The 19,312-nt window shown below is 39.1% G+C and overlaps 1 protein-coding gene across 1 annotated transcript in view; it reads right to left on the bottom strand.

Moving 5' to 3' along the window:
• MET (MET proto-oncogene, receptor tyrosine kinase) overlaps nucleotides 1–19,312 on the bottom strand; it is a 153,231-nt gene that overhangs the window by 22,970 nt on the left and 110,949 nt on the right. The window contains exons 12-15 of the mRNA XM_005877701.2: nucleotides 13,135–13,281; nucleotides 11,021–11,177; nucleotides 10,683–10,823; nucleotides 8,267–8,497 (exon numbers count right to left, since the gene is read on the bottom strand). Coding sequence (XP_005877763.1) covers nucleotides 8,267–8,497; nucleotides 10,683–10,823; nucleotides 11,021–11,177; nucleotides 13,135–13,281 — 676 coding nt within the window. The remainder of the gene's footprint in view (nucleotides 1–8,266; nucleotides 8,498–10,682; nucleotides 10,824–11,020; nucleotides 11,178–13,134; nucleotides 13,282–19,312) is intronic.

Below are 19,312 nucleotides of genomic sequence, written 5' to 3' on the forward strand. Positions count from 1 at the left end.
TGGTAAATATTCAACCAGGGAAATCCTTGTATTTGACTCATGTCCTGTAACTTCTAAAGATAATGGAGCACATACAATACAGGCATTTTGCTTTTTACCAGGAGATTTTAAATAAAACATTGTGAAATGTGCTGGTTAGCTTAACCAATATTAGGCTTAGTGTTTTGCAAAGCAGATGATGCTAAGCCCCTCCTGTTTAAATCGCATACACGAAGGTTTTTATTGGATAAGACTAAAAAACATATTGAAGTCCTGGAGTGTTGTGGGGAAAAGGCTGTGTACTAACAGTTCACTGAGAATCCTTCAAAGGAGTACTAAAGTTGTAATTTAAATGTTTGAGGATCAACATTTTGAGGTAAAAAAATATAGCAGTGCCAAATTATATTTAAATAAAAATAAATATAAACTTTATATTTTATCTTTTTCTGGGTTGTTAAAGAGCACTTCACAATTTCTTAATGTTGCACTGAGATGACAAACACCTTACCTTTACTCAAATGATTTTAAAATTAATCTTGCAGATTAAGAAGTACAAGTTGGAAGTTATGAAAACAGTCATGGGGATGCAAAATACAGTCATAGGGAATACAGTCAGTGATACTGTAATAACGATATGGTGTCAGGTGAGTATTAGACTTATTGGGAGGATCCCTTCAGAAGGTATAGAATTATCTGACCACTATGCTCTGCACCTAAAACTGATATAATATTGAATGTGAACTGTACTTGAAATATAAAAATTAACCTTTGTGTGAGAAGAGAGCTTAAAGGCTGAAAATCTAACATAATGTATACATGAGTACATTTAAAAATAAGAGCCCAGTAATTCTACGTCAAATTAAATAATTTCTTGGCCAAAAAAAAAAAAAGAAAGAAATACTTCTTTTATATTTTTATAAAAATATAAAGGCAAACCCCAAAATAAACAACAATGCCACAAAGCCACTGAGGTGTATGTTGAGGTATTTCTCAGAACAATAAACTGGAACATACCTTCCGGAAAAGTAGCTCGGTAGTCTACAGATTCATGGGAAACCATTTCTGTAGTCGGGCTCACACTTCGGGCACTTACAAGCCTATCCAAATGAGGAGTGTGTACTCTTGCATCATAGCGAACTAATTCACTGCCCAGATCTTAAAACGGAGAGAGAGAAAGAGCTCCTTAAAGACTTGGCTACCAGGGGTCACAGCAGACCTCGACTGACTGACCGACAAGAATTCATAGGTTTTATGGATTGCATATACAACAGCACACGTGAACTTACAACTTTAAACTGTAATGATTGCATTCTTAAAGTAATTCCTTAAAATAAACAATTAAAAAAATGTACCTTTAATGTGCTTCCTCCTTTTCAGCCACAGGAAAAGCCCAAGCAATAGTAAGAGTATTGTTGATATTGTGACGCCACCAACAATCAATCCTGTGAAATTCTGATCTGGTTGAACGATCACTTTTCCAAGGACAGTTGAAGAAACTGCTTGCTTCCACTGAAAATGACAAAGGAGAGCCAGAATTTAGCTGGCTCTTTTAGATAGCTATAAAATATACCGCACAGGTTGAAGCACAGTCTCTGTGGGCCCCAAATACCACCTGGTTATTACTGTTCCGTAAGTGGCATGATTGCCTTCAGAGTAATAAGACGTTCCTCAATTCTGCTTCAGTGTTTTAATAGGTAGGGGCTAATGATCTCTGAATGACTTATATGATATTTAGCTGTTTGTACTTGTAACTAGGTATTAGAAATAAAAAATAAATACAAACAATCTTTGATCTCGAGGAACTGAGATATAAAAGGGAGATAAACACATAAACAGATAATTATAATACAATATGATATATCCCACATATGTATAAATAAATAGTGAAAAACAGAGACAACAGGATATTAATTCTGTCCTACAGGGTGGGGAAGAGGGCAAAGGACACTTACCATAAGAAGTAAATAGTCATTATAATGTGGGACAATAAAGCCTTAAAATATTTTAATATCAGTTTTGATACACAGAGGAAATCTTTGAGGTCCCTTCCAGCACTAACATTGTATAATTTTCAGGATTTATGGTCCTTCTAAATTCTAAACTCTGATCTCATAATTCAGCCTTAACTTTCTAATTTTTTTGTAGCTTTCCATTTCATATCTTTTTAGAAGATTTCAGGAACCCTTTACAGAGCAATCATTCTTGGATAAAGAAAATGTGGTATATCTATACAAAGGAATATTCAGCCTGGTATATCCATACAATGAAATATTCAGCCTTAAAAAGTAATAAAGTTCTGGCACATGCTATAACATGGATGAACTTTGAAAATATGATAATAAAATAAGCCAGAGCCCTAGCCGGTTTGGGTCAGTGGATAGAGCATTGACCTGCAGACTGAAGGGTCCCAGGTTCTGGTCAAGGGCATATGCCTGGGTTATGACCTTGATCCCCAGTAGGGGGTATACAGGAGGCAGCCAATCGATGATTCTCTCTCATCATTGATGTTTCTGTTTCTCTCGCTTCTACCTTCCTCTCTGAAACCAATAAAAATATATTTAAAATAAGCCAGACACAAAAGGACAAATAGTGTATGATTTCACTTGTATGAAATATCTAGAACAGGCAAATTTGTAAAGACAGAAAGTAGGTTAGAGGTTACCATGGGCTGGGGAAGAGGAGGGGATGTGACATACTGCTTACTGGTTCCAGCATTCTGTTTGGGGTGATAAAAGATGTTTTAGAATTAGCTAGTGGTGTGGTTACATGGACAATGTTGTGAATGTAATTAATGCCACTAAATTGTCCACTAAAAATGATTAAAATGGCAAAAATTGTTACATATATATAGCTTACTACAAGTTTAAAATATTAATAATGTAATATACCTCAAACCAGTTTAAATGTGTGAACTGTATGGTATGTGAGTTAATCTCAACAAAGCTCTTCAAGAAAAAAAAATGCAAAAAAAAAAAATCATTCACTCTGATTCCAGGTTATTAATTTAGCTGCTTACATGAAGAAGTTACTGTAAAAATAGTTTAATTTCTATTTTATTTTGTCCAGTGCATACATACATATTCTTTTGCGTATGAGGCCCATGCATTTGATATCACTGTGGAAGGCAATAGTATGTTGGATCTGGCCTCCTAGGGTGGTCAGAGGTAGGGGCAGGGGCAATCCTAGATATGTCCTTATTCATCCCTAGGCCAGAATTTGGCAAGAGTATGGCATGACACAGAGGGAGTGTGGCTGGGAAGGACTTTTGAGATCTCCTCCCCCAAGCTTGGGAAGGGGACAGTGCAACAAAACCTCACTATTTCTAAAATAACAACCAAGAATCAAGGCTGAGCTGATGAGCCAAAGCTAACACACAGATGAGTTTAATGATTTATTTTAAGCTTGCGAGTGACATAATTACACCAGCATCCTTATTTACATCATGAGAGGAATGCAGGAATCCCACCTCTATATTTAGCTCGCTGTTCAATTTCAGCAGGTCATTGGGGACTGTACATAAAACAGCTTCAGAATCTGAGGAGATCTTCTCACAGCTCTTATTTCCAACTTTTAACACTTCACCTTGAACTGCTTCGGGGTCAATGTCATTGCCCTGCAAGAAAGAAAAGAGGCTGTTAACACTTCACAGTTTTGCAGGAAATACTAACAATTGTGAAGGAACATAAATATACTGCAAACACAGGCCATGCTGTTTGCCAAGGCACATGAAACTCAGTTTATGATACTCGTCTCATGGGAACTTGGGTGGCTGAAAGAAAGCATGATCATTTCAGGGCACTAATTGTTTAGGAATCACAGCATGTAGCTTTCCATCCAATTGGATTCTAGGGAAAAGGAAAGAGAAGTTTGGTTCACATCCTTACATCTAATGACCTCTTAGCCATAATCACCCCATTCATGCTTTCAGGGGGTATTGATGGCTGGAAAAAAGGAAGCAAGGCAGAGACTTAGCTGTTGTGCTGCCTAATGCAGGGAAGCTCAACTCTGGCTTCACTTTTAGAATCACAAGGAGCATTTTATAAAATACTGGTGCATCCAGGGACTCTGATTTAACTCATCTGTTAATTTATTCCTGTCGTCCTTGAGTTGGGCAGTTTCTTTTCATCCTTCTCGCACAGTTAAATCCGATACAGAAGTGAATTTATTTTTAAAGGAATTCCTGTAAGATGCCATGTGACCCTCGTTACGATTTGAGAGCATGGCTACATTACTTTGAACAATTAATTATATATTTACATGAGGATTTAAAAAAATGATTCAGTTTGACATATTTAGCTAACTGAAGTTACCATCAGGCATTTATAAGATATTAATGTTTTGTTGAAGAAACCAACCATTAGCATGGGAAAGAAGTGAAAACAGAGGGGCGATCTCTCCTCAACTATTAATGAGTACAGTTATTTGTTAAAAAGCCATTCTTGGAAGAAAAATATATCAAAACACATGACTACTTTTCTTAGGAACAAAGAACAGCCAGTAATAGCTGCAGCAAATGCTGCTCTGCTTTTCATGACCTTTAATACCCAGCAAACTGCTACATTGTCTCATGTGGATCTTCATAGACTGGTAAGTCAGATATTACTTTGGGAAAAGAAGTTTGCAAGAAAATACTTCTTTTTAACATGAATCTGGAGTTTAAGAAAAAAGAGAGACAAACAAACTCTACCTTTATACTATTTCTAGGGGCACTACATACTCCATTGACCCAGGCCAGCCAGGAGGGGCAATTCAACATAGAAGCACATAAATCTAATAAGTCACTTTGGGGCTTCAAATGACAACTTGTTGGTTAGGCTGAGGAGGGCTAAGGCACATTGGAGGGGACTCAGGGAATGATAAAGAACAAAGATGAAAGAGCTGGAGGACTTGATTTATGAGAGAATGACTAAAATGTGTCTTGCTTGCTTAGAGAATACCAACAGCTGGGGGAAGGGAGGAACACACTGCATTTACATTTCCAGCACTCCCTTTAGGCTCAGGACCTCCTTGGATGTTGCATAAAGGCTTCTCTAAAACAAAAACAGATCACACAGCCACACAACTGACTCCTTTTCATCTGTGCCTGCCACGGAACACATGATAAGCAGTGACTTGCATAAGAAGTTATTAGCTTTGTATGTTCAGTAATTACCTTAAAAGTCTACAACCCAAGATATCACCAGAGTGATACTGGCAGCCCACTACCCTGTAACAGAGGGGCCTGCGTCAGAAACAATAGGAATAGCTATAGGCTACTTGTTATCGTTTAAAATAAACATAGCTTTATGGAGCCATGGGAAAAAGGTATATTTTTAGAAGCTTTACCATTTACTTTCTCATTATTTAATATTAAGTATTATTAAATAGAAGAACACACTTACAAAACTGGTTCAGTTTTTCAGTCACTGAAATGGCAGTATATGAGTTTTAAATAAAGTAAAATAGAAGAAACTCTATGGTCTCTAACCCCTACACACACAGCAATTTAGAAGTATAATGATCTCATTTTATCTTGTAAAGACATCTTCCTGAGGTAGCTGTTATTGTCATTCCTGCTTTACACTTTGAGAAATAAGGTTCAAGAAAGGACTTAGTCATGAAGCAAATAAAATTCCATTCGATACAGTATCTCCTTACCATCTACTGTGTGTCAGACACATTCTTTTCACTGAGAATATAAAGATAAGAGTGTCTTCCTCTCGCTGTGATGTTAAAATGAATGCCTTTCTAAAGTGAAAACTAATTACTCCCAATATGTAATATAGGATGTTTCTGTTCCCTTTTCTCTGCAACTCCGGTCAGGTGTGACACGTTTCCATCTAGGATTCAGGCCCGGGACCCATGTCTAAACTGCTTACAGAATAGAGCGGATAGGAGTGGGATTGGGTAGGATTTGAAAAATAGCATTATAACAGAAGGGGTCTTACAAGTTCTCATACATCATGGTGGCCACAAGACTGAGTCTGGGAAAGTAAGCCAGCTAAGGCAGTGAGGGGCAGGGTGGTAGTGGGACCCAGACAGGCAACAGTCCAGGGAGATGGGCAGAAGAAACTAGTGAGTTGGTGGTGGTGGCTGGAGGGCGAGATTTATACTTTATCCAGAGGATATGAGTCCCTCAGTTTAGGAATCAGGCCAAAGAACCCGCATAGGAAACTTCAAAACTGAGTCTGCAGAATGTTAATAGGCATATGGGAAAAAGTGCACTAACCACCAGAAGGCAGACGCTCTGACCAGTAGGTTAGCTTGCTACTGGGGTCCAGCCAATTGGGACTGAGCGAGATGGGCTGGACATGAACTGGAGCCCTCCCGAAGTCCCTCCCCGGTCTGATCGTGCACCGGTGGGGTCCCTCAGCCTGGAACCCTTTGCAATCTGGAACCCCTCAGGGGATGTTGGAAAGCTGGTTTCAGCCCGATCCCACAGGCCACTCCCCTTGGGGAGGGTGCCAGATGCAGGGCTCATGGCTGATGTGGCAGCACAAGCCTCTCCCAATCCGGACGGTTTGCGTGCGAGCCCGCAGCAGGCACAGTGGGGCTGGGATGAGCCGGAGCAGCAGGTAGGAGCTGCAGGCGGCGTTGGACTGCGGGTTTTGGCCCGATCCCTGCAGGACGCCCAGAGGGACCCCACCTGTGCATGAATTCGTGCACCGGGCCTCTAGTAATACAATAATAATACAAGAAAAACTGTGTATTCTTTAAAAATAATTTTTAAAATTATTTTTAATGATCAAATATCATCTTTTAAATATGAAAATAAAGTTTTGCCTACATGAAGAAGTAAAATAAAAGAAGCTCCCTATATTCCAATAAACTGAAATGAAGTAAAAATGTTATCATTAGAAATAAGCATTATAGAATAAGGATTTCCCCCATTAGTCACCCATTAATATGTAACCCAGGTTGGCTGAAACTGAAAGGAAATTACTCAAGTGAAGCAAATTCACTCTGAGTCACCTCATCCAGTTCTCTCTGGCTTCAGCCACATCACCTTCCCAACAACAGTAGCCTTTCATCCAGTGGCAGTAATTTTCCGCAGAGGTGCCAAGTGGCTGATAGCTGTGTAAGTCATCCATTAATTAATTTACGTAGCCAGACAAGACTCCCTGAATGCCTCATATGTGAGTGTCAGGCATTGGTCTACCCTCTTATGGTGCAAAGATGAAAAAAATAAATAAATAAAACCTATGATCTCAAGGACTCACATTCTACCAAGGAAGCACATATCAATAATAGTTAATATTTATAGAATCATTAATGATTATTACTACATAAAAGCAATAATTGCCATTTAGCACCTTTCATGATAAAAATAAAAAAATCCAATTTCATAACGCATAGAATCAGAACATAATTAGTGAGGCTACAAGCTCAAACTGGCGCAATTACTGGAATTTATAGGCTGGTGACAGCGCTCTAAATTACTCTGATGTGAAACATGTTTATTAACAGCGAAGCTACTATTAGGAAGGGGGAGCAGGAAAAAATCTGGAGTATGTGACAGAGGAATGTGTGGGTGCCATCACAGGAGAATGGGAAGGCCCCGTGCTCCCACGAGGCAAATGGTGCTGGCAGCTTGTGCCTGTGCCTGTGCCACCTCCTGCAGCACATACTGAAGAAAAAGGACCAGAGACCATTCAGTACCAAAGGTAAAAGCTTTTTAGAAAAAAGGGAAGAGTGGAGTTCATTTCCTGGCTTCTGCGTGGTTCCTCTCCCGGATAAATATTTCCTTCAAGACTGTGTGCTAGCTGTTATTGCTGCTCTGTCTGGCTTCCTACAAATATTCCTTTTTGTATAAAGAAGTTGGAGTGCATTGTAGATATGACATATAATGTTTCAGGCCAGGAGAATGCTATACATTCCCCATCTTCTCATGCTGTCCAGCAGTGTAACTCTTACAAACAAGGACTTCATATAGTCCCTGTTCTCAGAGCAAAGGAAGACTAGAGGGAGATGAGTGAAAATATTGGAACATAAAAGAATGATGTTTTAAAAGGAAGTAAACGGTATCTTTTAAGAAATTATAGTTTTAATTGTGAAAAAGGTGAGGAAAGAATATGATTTATTTTCTAGTAGGTTCGGGAGATTATTAAAAGGCCTCCAGAAACAGGGGCAAGGCCCCACGGATATTATTTGCAGACCTGTTTTTCTGCAGGACAGAAATCAAGTGCACTTGTTATCACCGCTCTGTCAGTTGCTTTCCCCATTGTCTAAATTCCTAATCTGCAAAGGCAGGAGATAAAATGCTTACTGGAAAACCGTGTCCAACAAAAAGCTGAGTGGAAATACTTACCCCTTCCTATGACTTCATTGAAATGCACAATCAGGTTGCTGGGCCCAATCACCACGTGCTGGACTGCCTGGACCAGCTCTGGATTTAGAGCACTGAGGTCGATGTGGACAGCATCTTGCAGTAATGGACTGGATATATCAGAGTCCCCACCAGTGAGGATGGGGGACAGGTCCATCAGAGGATATTGCACTTGTCTGCATGATCCGTTCTGAGATGAGTTAGGATAGTGATCTGCCAGATAAAGTAGGGTTATTAGAAAACAATAGCAGAACCTCACTTGTGGGGACTCTAACAGGGGCAGCAAATTGAATTAATAATGAATCCTGAATTTTAAAATTAAAGAAATGATGGTTTTATCATTGAATGAGGCTAGGAAGAATCTTTACAAAGGAACTAGTTTAATAAAAATGGTAAGCTGGGAAAAGATACTGGCATACAAATAAAGTTTTTAATAGATTTTTCTTTAAATAGATTAAGCATTAGCTTTGACATCTTGTTTATTCTCATTTCCTTAGACATTTCTCAAGGCAGACTACTTGTGCAGCTTCCCATGTTTAAAAATATAGTATATGAAAAGTAAACCTCAAGCAAGGCTTTTTATTATATATAAATGTTGACTCGTGCATACGCAATACATATTAAAATATTTTGTATTTTAATTTTATAATACTATCTATATATATAAAAGGCTAAGTGACCAACTGTCCATCCATCTGTCCGTCTGACCGACCAGCTGATAAATATGACGCACATTGGCAATTTAAAAATAAACGTTGACTTGTGCATGCGTGATACATATTAAAATATTCTGTATTTTAATTTTATAATACTATATTACATATACTATTTTGACATGTAATTTTTTGCAGTAACATAATTACTGCATGAATCTTTCTTCTAATTAATTTCCTTTCAAACTGCATGAGTCTGTGCACTTGGTCACTGGTAAGACAATAATAGGTCTAAATTTCAAAACTATAAACTGGATTTGATTTATCCATTTGTTAAGGCCACGCATTTATAAAAAAAAGATTTTAAAGTTTATTTTTAGAGAGAAAGGAAGGGAGAGGAGGGAGAGAGAGAAACATTGATGTGAGAGTGTACCATGGAATGACTGCCTCCTGCACGTGCCCTGACTGGGAATTGAACCAGCAACCACCAGGTACATGGGATGATGCCCAACCAACTGAGCCACACTGGCCCGGGCAGGGCATGGATTTTTTTAAAAGGCAAATGGAATCAGGTGGACAGAGGCAATATTCATGTGTATCTCTACAGAACTAATATAAACTTCAAAATATAAGAGAGAGTAAGGTTTAAAGTTAAAATGTTAACTGCCTTACTGCTCTTGTATTTGTTTGGAGGAACAACTTCTAAGTTTTCCTGTATCCACAACTGTCTGTGACTCATTTTATTTGTCCAGTGGTAAATATTCAACCAGGGAAATCCTTGTATTTGACTCATGTCCTGTAACTTCTAAAGATAATGGAGCACATACAATACAGGCATTTTGCTTTTTACCAGGAGATTTTAAATAAAACATTGTGAAATGTGCTGGTTAGCTTAACCAATATTAGGCTTAGTGTTTTGCAAAGCAGATGATGCTAAGCCCCTCCTGTTTAAATCGCATACACGAAGGTTTTTATTGGATAAGACTAAAAAACATATTGAAGTCCTGGAGTGTTGTGGGGAAAAGGCTGTGTACTAACAGTTCACTGAGAATCCTTCAAAGGAGTACTAAAGTTGTAATTTAAATGTTTGAGGATCAACATTTTGAGGTAAAAAAATATAGCAGTGCCAAATTATATTTAAATAAAAATAAATATAAACTTTATATTTTATCTTTTTCTGGGTTGTTAAAGAGCACTTCACAATTTCTTAATGTTGCACTGAGATGACAAACACCTTACCTTTACTCAAATGATTTTAAAATTAATCTTGCAGATTAAGAAGTACAAGTTGGAAGTTATGAAAACAGTCATGGGGATGCAAAATACAGTCATAGGGAATACAGTCAGTGATACTGTAATAACGATATGGTGTCAGGTGAGTATTAGACTTATTGGGAGGATCCCTTCAGAAGGTATAGAATTATCTGACCACTATGCTCTGCACCTAAAACTGATATAATATTGAATGTGAACTGTACTTGAAATATAAAAATTAACCTTTGTGTGAGAAGAGAGCTTAAAGGCTGAAAATCTAACATAATGTATACATGAGTACATTTAAAAATAAGAGCCCAGTAATTCTACGTCAAATTAAATAATTTCTTGGCCAAAAAAAAAAAAAGAAAGAAATACTTCTTTTATATTTTTATAAAAATATAAAGGCAAACCCCAAAATAAACAACAATGCCACAAAGCCACTGAGGTGTATGTTGAGGTATTTCTCAGAACAATAAACTGGAACATACCTTCCGGAAAAGTAGCTCGGTAGTCTACAGATTCATGGGAAACCATTTCTGTAGTCGGGCTCACACTTCGGGCACTTACAAGCCTATCCAAATGAGGAGTGTGTACTCTTGCATCATAGCGAACTAATTCACTGCCCAGATCTTAAAACGGAGAGAGAGAAAGAGCTCCTTAAAGACTTGGCTACCAGGGGTCACAGCAGACCTCGACTGACTGACCGACAAGAATTCATAGGTTTTATGGATTGCATATACAACAGCACACGTGAACTTACAACTTTAAACTGTAATGATTGCATTCTTAAAGTAATTCCTTAAAATAAACAATTAAAAAAATGTACCTTTAATGTGCTTCCTCCTTTTCAGCCACAGGAAAAGCCCAAGCAATAGTAAGAGTATTGTTGATATTGTGACGCCACCAACAATCAATCCTGTGAAATTCTGATCTGGTTGAACGATCACTTTTCCAAGGACAGTTGAAGAAACTGCTTGCTTCCACTGAAAATGACAAAGGAGAGCCAGAATTTAGCTGGCTCTTTTAGATAGCTATAAAATATACCGCACAGGTTGAAGCACAGTCTCTGTGGGCCCCAAATACCACCTGGTTATTACTGTTCCGTAAGTGGCATGATTGCCTTCAGAGTAATAAGACGTTCCTCAATTCTGCTTCAGTGTTTTAATAGGTAGGGGCTAATGATCTCTGAATGACTTATATGATATTTAGCTGTTTGTACTTGTAACTAGGTATTAGAAATAAAAAATAAATACAAACAATCTTTGATCTCGAGGAACTGAGATATAAAAGGGAGATAAACACATAAACAGATAATTATAATACAATATGATATATCCCACATATGTATAAATAAATAGTGAAAAACAGAGACAACAGGATATTAATTCTGTCCTACAGGGTGGGGAAGAGGGCAAAGGACACTTACCATAAGAAGTAAATAGTCATTATAATGTGGGACAATAAAGCCTTAAAATATTTTAATATCAGTTTTGATACACAGAGGAAATCTTTGAGGTCCCTTCCAGCACTAACATTGTATAATTTTCAGGATTTATGGTCCTTCTAAATTCTAAACTCTGATCTCATAATTCAGCCTTAACTTTCTAATTTTTTTGTAGCTTTCCATTTCATATCTTTTTAGAAGATTTCAGGAACCCTTTACAGAGCAATCATTCTTGGATAAAGAAAATGTGGTATATCTATACAAAGGAATATTCAGCCTGGTATATCCATACAATGAAATATTCAGCCTTAAAAAGTAATAAAGTTCTGGCACATGCTATAACATGGATGAACTTTGAAAATATGATAATAAAATAAGCCAGAGCCCTAGCCGGTTTGGGTCAGTGGATAGAGCATTGACCTGCAGACTGAAGGGTCCCAGGTTCTGGTCAAGGGCATATGCCTGGGTTATGACCTTGATCCCCAGTAGGGGGTATACAGGAGGCAGCCAATCGATGATTCTCTCTCATCATTGATGTTTCTGTCTCTCTCGCTTCTACCTTCCTCTCTGAAACCAATAAAAATATATTTAAAATAAGCCAGACACAAAAGGACAAATAGTGTATGATTTCACTTGTATGAAATATCTAGAACAGGCAAATTTGTAAAGACAGAAAGTAGGTTAGAGGTTACCATGGGCTGGGGAAGAGGAGGGGATGTGACATACTGCTTACTGGTTCCAGCATTCTGTTTGGGGTGATAAAAGATGTTTTAGAATTAGCTAGTGGTGTGGTTACATGGACAATGTTGTGAATGTAATTAATGCCACTAAATTGTCCACTAAAAATGATTAAAATGGCAAAAATTGTTACATATATATAGCTTACTACAAGTTTAAAATATTAATAATGTAATATACCTCAAACCAGTTTAAATGTGTGAACTGTATGGTATGTGAGTTAATCTCAACAAAGCTCTTCAAGAAAAAAAAATGCAAAAAAAAAAAATCATTCACTCTGATTCCAGGTTATTAATTTAGCTGCTTACATGAAGAAGTTACTGTAAAAATAGTTTAATTTCTATTTTATTTTGTCCAGTGCATACATACATATTCTTTTGCGTATGAGGCCCATGCATTTGATATCACTGTGGAAGGCAATAGTATGTTGGATCTGGCCTCCTAGGGTGGTCAGAGGTAGGGGCAGGGGCAATCCTAGATATGTCCTTATTCATCCCTAGGCCAGAATTTGGCAAGAGTATGGCATGACACAGAGGGAGTGTGGCTGGGAAGGACTTTTGAGATCTCCTCCCCCAAGCTTGGGAAGGGGACAGTGCAACAAAACCTCACTATTTCTAAAATAACAACCAAGAATCAAGGCTGAGCTGATGAGCCAAAGCTAACACACAGATGAGTTTAATGATTTATTTTAAGCTTGCGAGTGACATAATTACACCAGCATCCTTATTTACATCATGAGAGGAATGCAGGAATCCCACCTCTATATTTAGCTCGCTGTTCAATTTCAGCAGGTCATTGGGGACTGTACATAAAACAGCTTCAGAATCTGAGGAGATCTTCTCACAGCTCTTATTTCCAACTTTTAACACTTCACCTTGAACTGCTTCGGGGTCAATGTCATTGCCCTGCAAGAAAGAAAAGAGGCTGTTAACACTTCACAGTTTTGCAGGAAATACTAACAATTGTGAAGGAACATAAATATACTGCAAACACAGGCCATGCTGTTTGCCAAGGCACATGAAACTCAGTTTATGATACTCGTCTCATGGGAACTTGGGTGGCTGAAAGAAAGCATGATCATTTCAGGGCACTAATTGTTTAGGAATCACAGCATGTAGCTTTCCATCCAATTGGATTCTAGGGAAAAGGAAAGAGAAGTTTGGTTCACATCCTTACATCTAATGACCTCTTAGCCATAATCACCCCATTCATGCTTTCAGGGGGTATTGATGGCTGGAAAAAAGGAAGCAAGGCAGAGACTTAGCTGTTGTGCTGCCTAATGCAGGGAAGCTCAACTCTGGCTTCACTTTTAGAATCACAAGGAGCATTTTATAAAATACTGGTGCATCCAGGGACTCTGATTTAACTCATCTGTTAATTTATTCCTGTCGTCCTTGAGTTGGGCAGTTTCTTTTCATCCTTCTCGCACAGTTAAATCCGATACAGAAGTGAATTTATTTTTAAAGGAATTCCTGTAAGATGCCATGTGACCCTCGTTACGATTTGAGAGCATGGCTACATTACTTTGAACAATTAATTATATATTTACATGAGGATTTAAAAAAATGATTCAGTTTGACATATTTAGCTAACTGAAGTTACCATCAGGCATTTATAAGATATTAATGTTTTGTTGAAGAAACCAACCATTAGCATGGGAAAGAAGTGAAAACAGAGGGGCGATCTCTCCTCAACTATTAATGAGTACAGTTATTTGTTAAAAAGCCATTCTTGGAAGAAAAATATATCAAAACACATGACTACTTTTCTTAGGAACAAAGAACAGCCAGTAATAGCTGCAGCAAATGCTGCTCTGCTTTTCATGACCTTTAATACCCAGCAAACTGCTACATTGTCTCATGTGGATCTTCATAGACTGGTAAGTCAGATATTACTTTGGGAAAAGAAGTTTGCAAGAAAATACTTCTTTTTAACATGAATCTGGAGTTTAAGAAAAAAGAGAGACAAACAAACTCTACCTTTATACTATTTCTAGGGGCACTACATACTCCATTGACCCAGGCCAGCCAGGAGGGGCAATTCAACATAGAAGCACATAAATCTAATAAGTCACTTTGGGGCTTCAAATGACAACTTGTTGGTTAGGCTGAGGAGGGCTAAGGCACATTGGAGGGGACTCAGGGAATGATAAAGAACAAAGATGAAAGAGCTGGAGGACTTGATTTATGAGAGAATGACTAAAATGTGTCTTGCTTGCTTAGAGAATACCAACAGCTGGGGGAAGGGAGGAACACACTGCATTTACATTTCCAGCACTCCCTTTAGGCTCAGGACCTCCTTGGATGTTGCATAAAGGCTTCTCTAAAACAAAAACAGATCACACAGCCACACAACTGACTCCTTTTCATCTGTGCCTGCCACGGAACACATGATAAGCAGTGACTTGCATAAGAAGTTATTAGCTTTGTATGTTCAGTAATTACCTTAAAAGTCTACAACCCAAGATATCACCAGAGTGATACTGGCAGCCCACTACCCTGTAACAGAGGGGCCTGCGTCAGAAACAATAGGAATAGCTATAGGCTACTTGTTATCGTTTAAAATAAACATAGCTTTATGGAGCCATGGGAAAAAGGTATATTTTTAGAAGCTTTACCATTTACTTTCTCATTATTTAATATTAAGTATTATTAAATAGAAGAACACACTTACAAAACTGGTTCAGTTTTTCAGTCACTGAAATGGCAGTATATGAGTTTTAAATAAAGTAAAATAGAAGAAACTCTATGGTCTCTAACCCCTACACACACAGCAATTTAGAAGTATAATGATCTCATTTTATCTTGTAAAGACATCTTCCTGAGGTAGCTGTTATTGTCATTCCTGCTTTACACTTTGAGAAATAAGGTTCAAGAAAGGACTTAGTCATGAAGCAAATAAAATTCCATTCGATACAGTATCTCCTTACCATCTACTGTGTGTCAGACACATTCTTTTCACTGAGAATATAAAGATAAGAGTGTCTTCCTCTCGCTGTGATGTTAAAATGAATGCCTTTCTAAAGTGAAAACTAATTACTCCCAATATGTAATATAGGATGTTTCTGTTCCCTTTTCTCTGCAACTCCGGTCAGGTGTGACACGTTTCCATCTAGGATTCAGGCCCGGGACCCATGTCTAAACTGCTTACAGAATAGAGCGGATAGGAGTGGGATTGGGTAGGATTTGAAAAATAGCATTATAACAGAAGGGGTCTTACAAGTTCTCATACATCATGGTGGCCACAAGACTGAGTCTGGGAAAGTAAGCCAGCTAAGGCAGTGAGGGGCAGGGTGGTAGTGGGACCCAGACAGGCAACAGTCCAGGGAGATGGGCAGAAGAAACTAGTGAGTTGGTGGTGGTGGCTGGAGGGCGAGATTTATACTTTATCCAGAGGATATGAGTCCCTCAGTTTAGGAATCAGGCCAAAGAACCCGCATAGGAAACTTCAAAACTGAGTCTGCAGAATGTTAATAGGCATATGGGAAAAAAGTTCCCAGGTCATTTGAAATAAGCTTGGTGAACCAAAATTAAACAGGTTTCTTCACAGGTGCTGTCTCCATGCCACATCCTATATAATAAAAGCCTAATATGCTAAGTGTCTGGTCGTCTGGTTGGCCGTTCAACCAATCAAAGTGTAATATGCTAATGATATGCTAAGGCAGCTCAAACGCTCGCTATGACGTGCGCTGACCACTAGGGGGCAGACTGTCGACTGGTCGACCAGTCGCTGTGATGTGCACTGACCACCAGGGGGAAGACACTCCAACCAGTAGGTTAGCTTGCTGCTGGGGTCTGGCTGATCGGGACTGAGTGAGATGGCCAGACATGCCCTGGAGCCCTCCTGCGGTCCCTCCCTGGCTGGTCAACCTCCCGTGTCCCACTCTGGCCTCACACAGGAGCTGCCCCCTGGTAGCCAGTGCACTCCCACAGGGGGAGCACCACTTAGCCAGAAGCCAGGCTCATAGCTGGCAAGTGCACTGGTGGTGGTGGGAGCCTCTCCCGTCTCGCTGCAGGCGGGTGGTAAGGAGCAAGGGGTCCTGGACTTTAAGAGCTCTGGACTGTGAGAGGGTTGTCTGACTACTGGCTTAGGCTCGATTTCCAGGGGGGATTGGGCCTAAGCCGGCAGGTGGACATCCCCCAATGGGTCCCAGACTGCGAGAGGGTGCAGGCCGGGCTGTGGAACCCCGCCCCCCCCCAGTGCACGATTTTTGTGCATATTAACATGTACAGTACATGGAAATAGTAGTTTCTGAGTACCATCAGCAAGAATAGATCTTGCTACGGGGACAAATGACATCTAAGAAAAGAACTCTTCACCACCATCCTGTCTGGAGCTAGAACTGGCCTCATAGTGGTTGTGGCTGGGATTGGGCCTATAGTTGCAGGTAAAATCATCAGAAGGGGGAAGAAGACAATCGTTGGCTGGCTCTGGGCAGCTGATAGACTGTGTCAGCTCAGAAATATACCCGCTTCTAGATGCTTCTGATGCCCAAACACTGACACAGGCTTCTTCCTGACTCCCCCATCTTTGTTCTTGTGCTCACAATGTCAGAGCCAAGTTCCTGCTCCCTGCCTTAGCTGGTGTTCCTGCCTCCCTTTTCGTATTTCAGCTGACTTCAGACTGGACTTCTGAAGCATCCCTATAACCATATATACAATATGCTCCCAAACAAGACAAACCCCCAGGGCAGTGTCAGGCAGTCCTTGTTCCAGCATTAAATACTGTACTTCTCTAGTCCCATAAAATATGCTCATACACAAAGTGATACAAAAAAAAATTTTTTTTAAAGTATTTGTAAAGAGTTCAGAGCTACTTCACTTAGAGAATTGTATAGATTTCTGTATACCATATGACAAAAGTCTGTTATAAAAGATATTTTGGTATACACGAAATGAAAAGTTAATACGAGAAGCATTGTTACTTAGTGGAAAGAAAACCAATTCTGGGATCGAGAAACTTGAGTTATGAGCCCTAGTTGACTCAAGACAAATCACTTCATCTTTTAAAACCTCTGTTTACTTATCTGAAAATGGGCAAAATCATCACTGACGTCCCAAAACGTACAGGTGCACATGAATCTCAGATGAAATAATGTATGTCAAAGTACTGCACATTAATTACAGTGACACACAAAGTGAGCTGCTTCTGACATAAACGTTGTGCCCTGACGTGGACTCCCAAAGAGATGTCTGCTTGTGATGACCATTGTCCAGCACTGGTGCTGGCTGGCTGAGGCCTTGCTCACAAACCTCCCACGTTGATGGGGTTTCTCATTTGTTCTAAGGGGTGACTGACCCTTGGTCTCTATTACATTCTCTGATCCAAACTTGGCCGACCCTCTTCACATGGCGTAGTCACTGGGCCAACTGCTGACGGAGGCAATTCTTATAACTAGGGCTGGAAACGATCACAATCGCTTTCTTTGTAGCCAAGGAATTCTTATATGCACGGCTGCTGGAGGAGCATGAACTCTTCCTGGCAATAAAAAGGAGGAAATCCCACTCTATACACATGGTTCTCCCCATAGTGCTTTCACTGAAGGAATACATACTCCACACTAATGTTTTGAATGGTAATTGAATAAGGACATTAAGTAAAATGTGCTTATTTATCCTTTCTTTTGATACAAACGGTCCACTGCTGGTCCAGAAGAGGCCTTTTCTTTTCTAATGCTTTGCTTTCCTTTGTTTCTGTCCCAAGAGAGGCAGAGGTTTTAATGTGATCAACTGTAGAGACTGACAAAGGGTTAAATTGCTGTCACACAAATATTCTCTTATACTTTAGATTTCCTCTTGTATGTAAGGAAAATGAAGTATGGGAAAAGACTCAATCATGATACCTAAACTGGCCCCTTCCCCCCAGGTTGCCACTTTGTGACATGACAGGTGCTCTACACTTGTTAGAGAAAAGAGGCATTCTGTATATAAGCAAAAGAAGAAAGTGTTTTGTGCCTGTTTCCACAGACTCTTTGGGCCATGTTGGGAATAGCTTTAAAAGGCTGAGGAAGATGTCAAATCATATTTTTCTTGGTCCAACAATTTTGTAAGACATTGAAAAATGGGTATTTAATTTACAGAAAAAGAAGTTTTTTCCATATAAGACTGTGCTTGGACGAATAGATAAAGAACCATTTATCTCTAATCCTTCCATCATAGACACAGGAATGGAAAAATAGAGTTTATCTGGGCATAAAAATATTTGCAAATAAACTTGTTTTCATCAAGAAAAACCAAATGGAATCTTTCAAATGGCAAACACTGTAATTGTTGAAAAGCAAAAGGCCACACTAGATTAGTTTGATTGAGAAAAAGTGAAAGATAAAAGCTTTTTCTCCCTTTATAAAACTAATTAATGAAGCAGATGAAAGAGCTTCACTGTGATAAACATGTCGCTCACTGAAGCAGGCCTCCGTTTAATTTCATTCTGGGCTTAATTATTGTGCAAAACACAACTGCGAGGTTAGTAAACTTGTACGAGTATGAACATGTGCATGGGTTTAGCTGGAGAGAAAATCATGTCAAAAAAGAAGAAAAATTTCAGTAGAAATGTATGATGATTTAAGAGAACTTATATTATGCTTAAACAAGGACTATCCTATTCTCTTACTTTGTGTTTATTCATATTTGCATCCAGGCTGTCTTTTAGGGAAAACATTATGATTGTCTAAAAACAGCATGTTGAGCCTGGCCACTGTGGCTCAGTTGGTTGAGCATGATCCCATGCACCAGGTCACTAGTTCGATTCCTGATCCTGCCCAGGTTGGGGGCTCAATTCCCCTCTCCCTTCCTCTCTCTGAAATCAATTAAAACATATTAAAAAAATATATCTACACTAATAAAAGAGAAACATGGTAATTGGCGCACGACTGCTACCCTTCCCATTGGCTAATCAGCATATCCTTATGCAAATTAACTGTCAGCCAAGATGGCGGCC

Source organism: Myotis brandtii, unplaced genomic scaffold (assembly GCF_000412655.1).
Source record: "Myotis brandtii unplaced genomic scaffold, ASM41265v1 scaffold529, whole genome shotgun sequence".
In the NCBI taxonomy this organism is placed as follows: domain Eukaryota; kingdom Metazoa; phylum Chordata; class Mammalia; order Chiroptera; family Vespertilionidae; genus Myotis; species Myotis brandtii.